Here is a 13331-nt window from a genome sequence, read left to right as displayed (position 1 = left end):
ATATTCCCAAGGAAAAGGAAGATTGTGGAAGTACATTTATTTATCATCAACATTTGCTACATATGTAGTGCAAATAGCTTTAGCATGAGAATATATATCCTTTTAAATAAACATTTTAAAACCATTTCTCTTTTATTTGTTTTAAAAGTTTAGCCTGAGCTTATATGAGGAAGATAAACCAGTGTCTACAAAGCCAATCATAGTGACAAATTTTAAATGACTCTTGAAAGATACTTTACCATATAATGGAATAAAGGCTATTTTCCTATTGTGTCAGACCTGAGGCTGTCTGTCAGCAGAGCTCAGATTCAGTCAAATGATTATCTACATTAAAAAAAAAAAAAATCTGCACATGCTTTATGAAGCTTCATTCGTGTGGGGCCTTTCTGTAGTATTTCCCCTAAATGTTTTTGTTAGTTTAACTTCAGAGAGCTCTGTATGGAAGTCCAAGGTCCCAGGCCGCCAAGGTTACTTTTTTTTTTAATGATAGTTTAGGGTTATTCTTATTTTTATTTGTAGGAAAAAAAATGTCCCAAAGCATATACATTTCCCTTGTTTATGCTTATTGAATAAGTGGATACACGAATGCATGACAAAGGATTAAGAGAACAGAAATTTTGGTGGTAACCCTGGCTAATGTCATGAGACTTGGGTTCTAGTTCTGATGGGGCCTCTAGCTAGTTGTATGACACTGGACAAGCCTTTTATTCTTTTTAGGACTTGATTCCTCATCTCTTAAAGGGAGGTGGTAATGGTTGGACTATAACAGGTTTCAAAGGTTTCCCTGCCATTAAGAATTATTGGGGGAAATTGATTGAAATTCCGATTCCTGATCCCTTTCCTAGAGAAGTTGGTTCGATAGATCTAGTTTTAGGCCTGGGAGTATGTATTTTTATTAAAAGCTGCTTTTTACAGCCTGACAAGTTTAGGAAACCCTTTTCACCATGTTCTTTAATGTCTCTTTGGACTCGAACGCTTATATGATTTATGTGCTGTGGAATGTGCAATTATAAACCCAAACTATCTAAAAATGGAGTGCCTGTCTACACAAATGCTTATCTAACCAGTGGAGCCAATAAAGGTTTTACAAAAGGGATCATTTTTTGCTTTCCCTGCAGAAAAATTATGTCTTAGAGCCCTAGAAGAGAGAGATTTATTTTCCTGCCATCATCTTTGGTTACTTGTGACTTGATTTCTAATAAACATGCCAGCTGTTTTTCTTTCTCAGCTGATGATCTGAAAGAATATACTGAAAATCCTCGCTAATCAATATGTATATATGTATTTTTTTAAAAGAAACTGAAGAAGATTGCATTCCCAAGGACAGATGAATTGAAAAAGGACCTTTTAAAGAAATATAATGTAGAATACCAAGAATATTTGCAAAGCAAAGTAAGTTCAATTGGTACATTTATTTCATGACTGTTTTCTCCGCAAATTTTTTAAAAATTTCATTTTTATATTTTGAGTTTTCCAACTGTCATTTGCATTTAAATTAAAAATTAAAGATGCAGTGATTTAAAACAAATTAAAAATTCATGTTGACATCCAGGTTAAGCACTTGCACCAAAGATGTGGTCTCTTTATTTCCTTACAACATCTAATAAACCAATGCATTAGAAAATAGATTTCCTATGGTGATTTAAATAGAGCTTTTTATCCAGCTTTTGCCAATGTAACCTTGAGGCAGATGGCTGACCTTTGCTGGATGAACAGCGGCAGTAGGAGGTGGGTAGAGTTGTATATGGTTTCTGATGTATCTAATTATGTTGGCCTTGAAAATGTGCATTAGATTCTTTAATTCCATTAGATGGAAGAATAGCTATCCCATATTGGTCTCTATAATTGTAACACCAAGGGGTGGTGATTTATAGATTGTTCTTAAATACAGAGTGAAAATGATAACCATGTGTATGAGACAGAGAGGCACTGGAAGAAGAACTTGACCAGTCGGTGAGATGCTCAGATTCAAAACATACCTTTATGGCATTATTAAAAAGTTTGTTTTGCCTTTTTGTTCATTTGTTTCTTGGTTTATTTGCTTTGGAGATTGTCACTTTCCCTGACTGTCATTTCAATTCAATTTCCTTAGCTCTAAAAATGGTCACAGAGCTTCTCTACTTTCTCTGGGCTTAGCTGGAAGACTGGTTTGAGTGAGGTATGTTTTAACTAAGTGGCAGAGGAAATGTTTAAAACAGAAGCTTGCCTCAAGTGTGTGGATTGATAAATTTTTTTTGAAATATGGAAGATAAAAATTATCTTGGAGGCGAAGACAAAGCAACAACAAGGGGAAAAAAAGCCCGTCCAAGCATCCCCTGCACACTGAGCAATGCATGTCATCCTGACCTTCACAGTCCCCTGGGGGAAACAGCCTCGGCGGCTGTTCCACATTCTTAGCTTCTCCAGGCTGCCTCTGGTGATACCAATTACTTCACGGTCCACTGTAGGATTCCAAATGCTTGGCATGTAGAAATTTCTTGTGGGGATAGGGTGGCAGCATGTATGCCTAGAAGAGACGAGTACAGATGCCTGTAAGCCTTTGCTACAGGGAGCTCCTACCGTCATCTGGGAACTTGTTAGAAAGGCAGAATCTCAGGGTCACCGCAGAGCTGCTGAATCAGAGTCTGCATTGAACAAGACCCCAGGGTGATTCATGTGCTCCTGAAGCTGTGTAAGCAGGACCCCTGCCCACCCCCATCCCCCTTTATAGTGGCTCCCAAATTTAGTTTCCATCACAAGCACTTCGGGAGCTTATTAAAAACTTATTTTCTCTGACATAATCCCTGAATATTTTGTACTACTGGGTAGCTTGGGAATCTGCATTTTTTAACAAAACTCCCAGTTCTGATAGAGATGGTGGGACTACATTTTAAGAAATTTTTTGATTCAGTACAGATATCCTCCTTCGCCATAAAGCTCCAACAGTAAGAGTTCAAGTCAAATACAAAATGTTAGGGGAGACCTTTCTAGAGGACTTTCTGTGATGATTTGGCGTTGTCTACCGTCGTAGCCACCCGCCAGCTGTGGCTGTTGGGCATTGAAAATGTGACGTGTGCAACAGAGGAACTGAATTTCTCACTTTATTTAATTTTAATTCATTTAAATTTAAATATCCACAATAGCTAGTGGTTACTCTATTGGACAGTGCAGTCTAGATTGATATAACCGTTTCTGTGATATTTTGTTCCATAGAGTCTGGACTAGCTGAACAGACAATCGTGACTTTGATTTTCCAAGAGTTAGAAGCTCAGGGGAGCAGAGGGAACTTGACTGTCATGGCTTGTTTCTGGTAAAGTATGAGTGGAGTTAGAGCTGCTGTCTTAATCAGATTAAGGGGCTTTTGCCATGAGGTGTATTTTCCTCACTGTTTCATGAGTGTCCCTGTGGGCATATCACAATCTCAAGCTGTGTCTCTCTGCAGGAAGATTGAAAGTGTCAAATTCCAGCTCGATGTTCTTGCCTTGAAACTAATCTTTTATTCTGGCAACCACATTTTTTAGAATAAATATAAAGCTGAAATTCTCAAAAAACTGGAATATCAGAGATTGATAGAGGCGGAAAGGAAGCGGATTGCTCAGATGCGCCAGCAGCAGCTCGAGTCGGAGCAGTTTCTGTTCTTTGAAGATCAACTCAAGAAGCAAGAATTAGCCCGAAGTCAGATGCGGAGTCCGGAAAGCCCAGCACTGTCCGAACAGATTGATGGGAGCACTTTGTCCTGCTTTTCCACACACCAAAACAACTCCTTGCTGAATGTATTTGCAGATCAACCTAGTAAAAGTGATGCAGCCAATCTCGCTAGCCACTCTCCTCCTGTAAACAGGGCTTTAAAGCCAGCTGCTACTCTAAGTGCTGTTCAGAGTAAGTGATGAAATGCACCCCAGCAAGATACTGAGGCTCTCCTCATGGGATCATATTTCTGTACCATCTGGGAGGTTGCTCCTCATTTTATTATTAATTGGGGTGGGACCCCTGTATGATGTGATGTGAATGACAGAGCTAACCATTCAGTGTTCTCTGGCTTTTACTGTGCGTAATCTTAAAATTCAGGAAACACGATTTGCCCCCATGATAAAGCAGAGACTCTATAACAGGACTGTGTTTTGTCATTGTACAGAGATGAAAGAATGCCAAGCATTTTCTTCCATGTATTTTAACCAAGAATCACATGATACTTAAAGGTAAACACTTATACTGGAAAGGAAAGAAAACGTTGAGAAAATTGTTGGTGCAGATCTTTGCTCAGCAGTGAAATGTTTATGCTCAGTACATTTATCTCTGGCCCAGGAGAATCTCATGCACATAGGTAGTTAATCTCCAAATGGATTATGTGTTTCTGCCAACAATTAGTGAGTCCTGCTAGATCTTTGCCAACAAATTTCTAAAATCAAGTGGAGAATTCTTCCTAGCAGATACTGTCAAACGGAGTTTGTCTTCCCTTTTATTTGAAAAGAGTGATGATAGGCAATCATTTTATAAGTTGATCTATTGCAATTTAATTCAGAAAACTTTGTGATTTTACCTACTGATCACCAATAGATGATCACCAAGAAAATAAAGAATATTTGTCCTATGCTATGTAGGATATGAGATGTTTTATAAAGCCTATGCATTTAACAGTATAGTTCCATGGTGCCAAAAGAGAACATACACACACACACACACACACACACACACACACACACACACAAATAGTTGATTTGGGGTACAAAGATGTAAAACTGCTTGCACCTCCCCTCCTTGTTTTTAAAAGGATTTATATGTACAATGTAATTTTACCATCCTTCTATTCAATATTTACCTTTAAGAGTTTTAAAATAAAATGTGAAAAGTGGGGCACACAGTAATTTCATTTAGAGCTTCATATTTAGCTGCAATTGCTTGCTAAAAACAATTTTGAAGGATGGGGTGTAATATTTGTGTGTTGCTTTTTTCCTTTTTCTGTTTCTTTGATTTAGTGATTGAAGGACTGAGATGTGTAGTTTTACCAAGAGATCTTTGCCACAAATTTCTGCTGCTGGCAGAATCTAATACACTTCGAGGAATAGAAACCTGTGGAATACTTTGTGGGAAACTGGTATGGTCCTTGTTTCACATCTCTCTGGACAAGAAACTTTCATAATACTTGTTTTATTGTGATAAATATAGCAGAAAAAAAGCATGTTGAAAGTTATAACGATTATGAAATTGACATTACATAGATTCATTTCATAAAATTACTGTATTATTAATGGAATTCTAGGAAATGGATCATAAAATTTCAGAGATACTATAAAAGTTTGGTTTAAAGAATTTAAATCAAATCTTTGTTTAGAAAAATGATATATTACAGATCCTCAGATTTCCAGATCCATCTAGTTTGCTTAATCAAATTTCCATTACAATTGTTGGTTTCACATGCATTCATATAATTAATTTTCTACCTGCTTTTCCCTGTGGTGGGTATCATTTTGCCTTCCTTTTTCAGATACAGGTGGAATAAAACTAGGCTTTTGTTGTTCTCTTTAGTTTAAGGCAGTAATTTCAACAAACTGAAAAACCGAAATCTGTTAGCACAGGTCTTATTTAAGTATGGAAGACTTTTATCAAAAATATATACTGAAAGACGATATCAAAACAAAAGGAAATAAAAGAAGTGATGCATTTAATTTCCTACCTTCAACAAAGTTGAAACATGCTTCTTTGGAGGTGTCCTTTCGTAGTCTCTTTTGGGTATCGGTTTATATTTCTGGGTCCAGGGACAGTTTCAGTCATACATCTTTACCTTGGGGACTCTTGTTTAACTGAATTTGTTTTATTAAATACACATTCTCCTACTGTGCTCCACTGTTGCATCCTTGCTTTTCCTCCAGGAGAGAGGAAGCCACCGATGGCAAGCACAGGAGAATGACCCACTGTCTCCTCCCCACAGCCACCTGCCTTGCCCTTCAGGGGGCAGTAGCTGTAGATGTTTCCTCCCTCACACAATGTGTTGTAGTTAGCTTAATTCATTCATTCATCAGATAAATACTTACTGAGTACCTGCTGCGTGCCAGGCACGGTGCGAGGTGTTAGACGTCAGTGGCCTGTCACTGCCGCAGTCCCTGGCACACGATGCCTTCTTGGTGTTTGTGAAAAAAACACACAGCTGAGTTTGCAAGTGGGGTTGAGCATTTGCAATAGAGGTGCAAGGCATCATGGGAATGGGCCACTGGGGAAATTAAACTTGTCTGCAAGGGTCTGGAAGTCATGTTTAAGCTGAAAGGAGGGGTGGGATGGAAGGAGGAGTTGCAGTCAAGGCTGAAGGAATAGTGCGGAGCTTGCAGGAAGGCTCTGGGCCTGCAGAGAGAGGACAGTGCTGTGGAGGTATGGGGAGGCCAGCCTGCCTCTGGGAAGACAGCTACTCCCGGCTCAAACGCCTCTCACCTGTGACCCACCCACCTCTCCACAACCCTCTTCCTTTCTCTTTATCTAATTGCAAACCAAGAACATTGCCTTTGTTATGGAAGGTCTTAGTGAGACTCCTCAATACTAGAAGAAAAGATAGTCATTAGTCTTGAACTGAAATTAAATATCATTAACGGAAAAAAAAAAAAGACTATCAACTTTTGCAGCCCTTAGAAATGTCCTTTAGTAACAACAAAATTAACTGGTATTTCCCTTTCGAAATAAACCTGCTGTTTTTTTTGTTGTTGTTGTTGTTCTAATACTTCCATTGTAGACATCATTTATTAGCTAAACTTCCATGGACCAGCCTCGCATACTTATTCCTATTTTATGATATGTCTCTATTACAAAAAATGCATTGCAAGTTCCAAACTTTCAAACTCTCAAACTTTTGGCAAATAAATCATTTTTGAGTTTGAGACTTTGTTTTTGAAATTGTGATTTGTGGGTGGGGGGAGATGAGGCAAGTGGGAGGGGTCCTCTCTAGTCTTGTAGCAAAAAGTGCATTTCCTGCTCAGCTTTCTTCAGCCAGTTGCTTGTTATTTTTTTTTGCTAATTGTTTTTTAGACACATAATGAATTTACTATTACCCACGTAATCGTGCCAAAACAGTCTGCAGGACCGGACTACTGCGACATGGAGAATGTGGAAGAATTATTCAGCGTCCAGGATCAGCATGGCCTCCTCACTCTGGGATGGATCCACGTATGTCTCCCCTTTTGGTTTCAGTTTATTTTTTTTGTTTTTTTGTGATGTGCTGTTTTCCTCCTTGAGGAAATTTAGCTTAATTTAAATAATAGTTTCTTCTTTTTAATTTTCTCAAGTGTAGTAGAAATCATCGTATTAAAGCATTTACTTCAGTGTTAGGCATGCCTAAGTCTGTGAAATCTGGATTTGGAGAGGGGTATCAGAGGCTTTTTCTACCATCCAAAGTTAAAAAAAAAAAGAGAAAGAGACATTTGGAAATTAGGTGGCTTGTTTTGATTAATTTAGACAGCCCAGTGTAGGCCTATAGTCAGATTTTTAACCAATTAACTAGACAGTTATTAGTGTTTTCTTTCCCATTGCTGTGAGTCTGAATTAATTTAAGAAAATTCCTGAAAATATTTCTTTGAAATAGGTATTTTTTTTATATGGAATAGGAAACATACACTCCACCCACCCTACCTACAGGACAAGGGTGTATGTATCACAGTATAAACAGCCACAAGTAGGGCTAAGGGGATGGAGAACAGCCATTGGGTTCTAATGTCCACCAGCCATCATAGGAGCATGAGAGGGCTTATGTGTCAATAGACGTGAGTTCAAATCCCAGCTCTGCTAAGAATTCACTGTAAATGTTGGCAATTTTTTTAAGCAGTCTGATCATCAGCTTTAGCATCCTGAAAATGGATATCATAATAACTGACTTCATAAGAAAATGAGAATTAAATTAGATGTGACTATCTTAGCACATTTTTCTAGGGACTCAGCAAATTGTAGCTATTATTATTGTCGATACTCTGCTTTTTCTGTCTTTAGTTTTGTCCATCTGGGGGACATTTTTCCATTCATTTCTGCACAGCTGCGTAGGGACAAGTCAGGGCCCATCCCGGGTCCAGGGCCCATCCTGGAGATTTCTGCGCTCCCCTGAAGAGTGATTGGTGATCATTTCTTATTTTATTTACTATGTAGAGAGATGGAGGGGCAGTACACACGCATGCGCACACACACACACACAGAGTGCGCGTGCATACACACTTGCCAAGCACTGATATTATATAATTTAGGAGTGTAGAGGAAGCTTTGGTCCCAGCTTCACCTACAAATTACTATATGACCTCAGTCAGGACCCCTAACCTCCTTGTTTCCAGGCTCCCTCAATGACCAAGTGGGGCTAATGAATGCCTTCTCTTCCTCACAGGATGTATGTGAGCTGTAAACAAGATACCAGGTGTGAAAGCCCTTTGAAAAGTGTAACTCCCTCTCAAATATAAGAGAGTATTTATGATTGAGGATTTTGCAAAACTTTCCAGATGTGTATTTGTTATTTGCTTAGAAATTTCCAAATTTTATACATTTAGTTTAACATGATTTTCTGAATAAAAATACATTTTAGAGTACAACAAATTGTAGCAAAGAATTTGTAACATAAGCCAAGAGAAAAGGACAGTCTAATTACAAACTCATGTTGAATTTTCAGTGTTAGTTCATCTTACAATTTTGAAACAAAAGTTTTCTCCCTTATGCCCTTCTGTGTAATATAATGTATGCAATAATAAAGTTAACTCATTTAAATAATGAATGTGGCAGAATTCTCGAATTCCAGGATTTTGTTTTGGTATAAATTATTTCACCATATCAAATTGTGGTTCAATGAAAAATACTAAAATGTTACGTTTCTAAACCTCTATGGTTGTAATGACCTTTTGTGATGTTTTTTATTGAGCGTAACAATAGCAAGAAATTCCACAGCTGACTTTTTCCAGATATAAATTAGTCATTAGAAAGAAGGGCTTAGAAACAGGCAGACCTGGGTTTAAATGTAGACTTCTCAATTAACTAGTGTATGACCTTCTGCAAGTTGCTTATTCTCCTGCTTAGCCCCTATTCCTCTTCTGTAAAATAGGGATGATCACGGTTCTTATCTCACTGGGTCGTTGCAAGAATTAAATGATGTAATTTGTGGAGAGTCATTAGTTCAGTGCCTGGCACACTATTCAGTTATAATAAATGGCACCTGCTGCTATTGAAGCATCATCTTCCTCTCATTTTTATTTCTAAAGAGTGAGGGAGGGGGAGCACTATTTTCCCATGGGGTGCTGTCACTGGAGCAGAAATGATTCCTCTTGGCAGGAAAGAAGGGCTCAGAGTCTCATGTGATTGAAAATAAATTGATGGGGCCTAGTGATTTGTCTTTTTAAGTGGACAGGTTGCTTGCTACCTCCACAGCACTCTAGTCCCTTTGAGCGCTGACTACTTTCTCACCAAGTCATGGAAGGCTCTAAAGAGAGGGTATTTACAAATCAGACAGCAGTCAGCCAGACTCTCCCACTCATGCCCTCACTAGAGATTTGGGCTTTAAAAATTAGGATAATTTTCATTCCTCAGTTGACCTAAGTGTTTACAGACCAAATTATTTTTTCCTTGCAGAAAATCTAGCTTTCTGTAAATAGAAATCAGCTGATTTTACCTATTAAATAAAGTGTAAAGAAATCTTGAAATTTGGTATTTCTTCAAGAGACGATAGTGTGTTAAAGGCATTTCACACCCTCTCTGGGCTTATGTCCTTCAGTTAATACTGGCAGCGTTAAAATAGCAATGACAGCAGTGACACAGCAATAGTAATCACAGCTAACAATTCTGACTCCTTTCTGTGTGCCATTTAATCTTCATAACCATCCCATGAAGAAAATGATCATTATCCCCATTTTACAATGAATTGGGCAGGAGGAGAAGTAACCTTTGCAGTGTCATACAGCTAGCGAGCGATGAAGCCGGGATTCACACCCACACAGTGCATGCCAAGGACCTTTATTTCATGATTAAAAGGGTCACAGTCCTTTTTCAAGGGTAATTAGCCTTTGATGTGAATTTTAAATTTATGTATGCATGCATTTTTGCCATATTCAAACGTGAACCTCTGGTTTCCAGTCTCTCACAAGCACAAGTTTGCGTATGGCCCAAAACCTGGAAGACACTTCTTTGTATTTACAATTCCCTCTCCTTTCTTAGCACATGGGTAGTTTGTTTTGGTGCAAGATGAGTCCCAAACGCCTTCAACAACTTGGCGATTTTTACTTTCCCATTTATAGGGAGTGGTGATCCACAAAAGGATGCATAGCAACACGGGACAAATTTTGTGAAAAAACTTGCCTTTCATGTCCACGAGGTTTTGGATATAAGTATCTGTGCAGGGTTTCCTTTCCTGGCCCTGCTGCCTACCAGCTGTGTGGCCACAGGCAAGTTACTTGAACTTGCTTCTGGCAAATTAATTTCCAGCACTTTCTTTCCTAGTAAGAGTGTGCTTTTCTCTTAATACTCCCAGGAGCCTTTTCTCAAAGTCACAGTTATTCAGAAGAAGCAAATAATAGGAATGCACAAAGGAAAGGATTATGCTAGTAAAGCATTTTTTAAAAATGATGGTTAAAAAGAAGGCAAGTAAGTTTTCTCTGAGAATAGGCTGTGCCCTTGGCTAAGTCTCAGCCACCCTAGTAAGAGTGTGTTCTTTTCTTTTTATAGACACATCCTACCCAAACTGCATTCTTATCCAGCGTTGATCTTCACACTCACTGTTCCTATCAGCTCATGTTGCCAGAAGCTGTTGCCATCGTTTGTTCACCAAAGCATAGGGAGTAAGTGTGACTTATGTGGAGAGCCCAAGGGAGAGCTTTGTCTGGGGTTAGTGGGTTCCAGTGTGTCCACACCCCAGGCACTTGGGTAGCAGGCACTGGGTGTCCTTGGGTAAAAGATCAAAGCCAGCTGGGTCCCACATACCTTCAGCTCTCTTTGAGGTCTTTTCAGTGGTAGAATTACTGGTTTTCTTCAGTTAGCATGACCTTGAAATTGATAAAATTTATGGGGGATGTTATTCCAGTTTGCCTTTTGAGATCTGAGTTCTACTATATTATTTTCTATTGTAAGAAATTTTCCAGCCTTAGTTTAATTACCTCTGAAACCGTCTTAGTTTGGGGAAATGATGGTTACTGTAGAGTGGTTACTAGCATAGGAGTCAGACAAACTTAAAGGCGGATCCTGCGGCCACCCTCGGTTGATACATTCAGTAGCAGGACACCTGGCCACTGTGACCTTCAGCTTCTTCATCCCTAATATGTGTCCATCACGGGTTGATGTAAGGATGAAATCAGATGATAAAAAGCTTATGGAAATTTTAGGTTGTACATATGTTACTGGAATAAAATGTTTTTAAAAAATCCATGGAGGTATGTGAGTATATCTCAATAAAAATGAATTAAAAAAAAAATCCATGGAACTGCACAACACAGTGAACCCTGAGTTAAACCATGGACTATAGTTAATAGTACAATTATAAAAATGTACTTGCATCAGTTGTAACAAATGTACCACCCCAGTGCAAGTTGTTAATAATAGAGCGGTCTATGGGAATCCTGTATTTTATGCATGATTGTTCTGTAAAACCACAACTTCTCTAATTAAAAAAAAAAAGTTTATGCAAAGTGCTGGTGCCACAGCAAGCTTTCAGTAAATGTTTGCTGTTGTTATAAATTGTATTAGCATTAATTAGAAAAATTTCCCTCATAATGAGGGATAGCTGCACCTGTAATTTTCTCCCGGGGCCTCGTCCTCTCCTCTGCAGGGTCACACACGACAGCCCTTGCCTCTTCCCCATTCAGTCCTGCAGGTGCGTGGACACGGCACTGCTCCCTCCTGGGTTTCTCTCTCCTAGGCTGATCGGTTAGAAAGTACTGCAGAATTCCCAGTTTGTGGGTCTTTTTTCTCTGTCTTTTTGAGGAACATGTATGCTTGTGCCTGTCAATAAAGTGTCTGGAAAGCCTAAATGATCCTTAATTTTTACACTTCTCTTTCACCCTGAAATTTAGCACTGGCGTCTTCAGGCTCACGAGTGCTGGCATGCTCGAGGTTTCCGCTTGTAGAAAGAAGGGCTTTCATCCACACACCAGCGAACCCCGGCTGTTCAGTGTGAGTAGAGGACACGGATTACTTCCCATAGAGATTCATTTTTCAGACCTTTTTTTGCTTTAAGAGAAATAGTAGCAGTATGATACGGGATACAACACTGTATTGCTTTTAGGTTGGCATTTTTTTATCTCAGAAAATAATAAGTCCTTGTACTTTCTTACCTTCTGATTTCTTCTCACTTTTTTTTTTTAATTTACAAGGAAATGCCAGTATTTTGTTGCACAGTTGGTTACTTATAAAGTTACCTTTCCATTTATGTATCTGCATGGTACTTAAAGTTTTCTTCAGAGTCCAAGTAAGCAAACAATTATTAAAGAAAATGATACTAAATGTCTCATGAATTATTTCTGTTTGATATGGCCAAATTAATATTTTCAGAGCAATTCAATGAAAACTGCCATCATACATCCTGGTGAGATTTTATAGCCCAAAGGAAACATTATTTGACTACTACTTTTCTTTCTAACTGTTTGCTTGGCAGAACTGTGGCTATAATAGCAGAAAAGCATCATTTTGAAGTTGGAATTCATTTAAAATGAGATCACCTTGCAACCTCTATAAATATTTTGTTGTTGAAAATGAGCAAAACTTGATTTTATTCTGATTGGAAATATTTTTAAAGTTAGGATATTTTTAAAATTAGGAAATTCATATGCCCTCCTTAAATGGAGTCGTATGTTTGATATTATGATGTAAGACGAATTGTTTCTTTCCTAGATATGCAAACATGTGTTGGTAAAAGACATAAATATAGTTGTGCTGGATCTGAGGTGACGTGTTCTGAAGATTAGCACCATCAGTGCCATTGAAGCCAGACACCTGTGGACATGTGGTTGCTGCATTTTCTTAAGAAGTTTCCAGAGATGACTGATATTTTATATTTATACATTTTAGATCAGAAGGTTTGATATTTATTGCTTTTGCATATTTTAAAGTTTTCTTTTTGGGGTTGCTTGGTCTCAAGAGAGGTCATAGTGATGTTAAATCAGTACCTATTCATGTACCCAAATGCCAAGACCTGATAATAAATTGTGCTGCAAACAATATGTCCAGTGTTTCTAGGGGTCTCTGTGTACATTTACAGAGCTTTAGATGTTTCATTGTATTTTTTTTTCCATTCATGTAAAATGTATTTCCAGAAGAAAACTCTTGAGTAGGTGGTCTCCAAGTCAGGTCATCAATTTCTGCAACATTTCCCTGTGGTAGGAGAGGATGAGTAGTTTCTGCATATGAGAACAAGCGTGGCT

At 38.4% G+C, this 13331-nt stretch overlaps 1 protein-coding gene across 2 annotated transcripts in view; it reads left to right on the top strand.

The window, feature by feature from the left end:
* The window catches only part of STAMBPL1 (STAM binding protein like 1), a 41424-nt gene extending 28294 nt beyond the window's left edge, over window positions 1-13130 (top strand). For both annotated transcript variants that reach the window (XM_037804070.1, XM_037804071.1), the window contains exons 5-11: window positions 1297-1392; window positions 3501-3858; window positions 4956-5074; window positions 6991-7128; window positions 10645-10757; window positions 11985-12084; window positions 12802-13130. In XM_037804070.1, the coding sequence (XP_037659998.1) occupies window positions 1297-1392; window positions 3501-3858; window positions 4956-5074; window positions 6991-7128; window positions 10645-10757; window positions 11985-12084; window positions 12802-12858 (981 nt within the window). In that variant the 3' untranslated portion in view covers window positions 12859-13130. The remainder of the gene's footprint in view (window positions 1-1296; window positions 1393-3500; window positions 3859-4955; window positions 5075-6990; window positions 7129-10644; window positions 10758-11984; window positions 12085-12801) is intronic.
* Window positions 13131-13331: the final 201 nt, after the last annotated feature.

Source organism: Choloepus didactylus, chromosome 15 (genome assembly GCF_015220235.1).
Source record: "Choloepus didactylus isolate mChoDid1 chromosome 15, mChoDid1.pri, whole genome shotgun sequence".
Lineage (NCBI taxonomy): Eukaryota > Metazoa > Chordata > Mammalia > Pilosa > Megalonychidae > Choloepus > Choloepus didactylus.
Note: the sequence above shows the minus strand (reverse complement) of the source record. Positions and strands in the feature narration are given on the sequence as shown.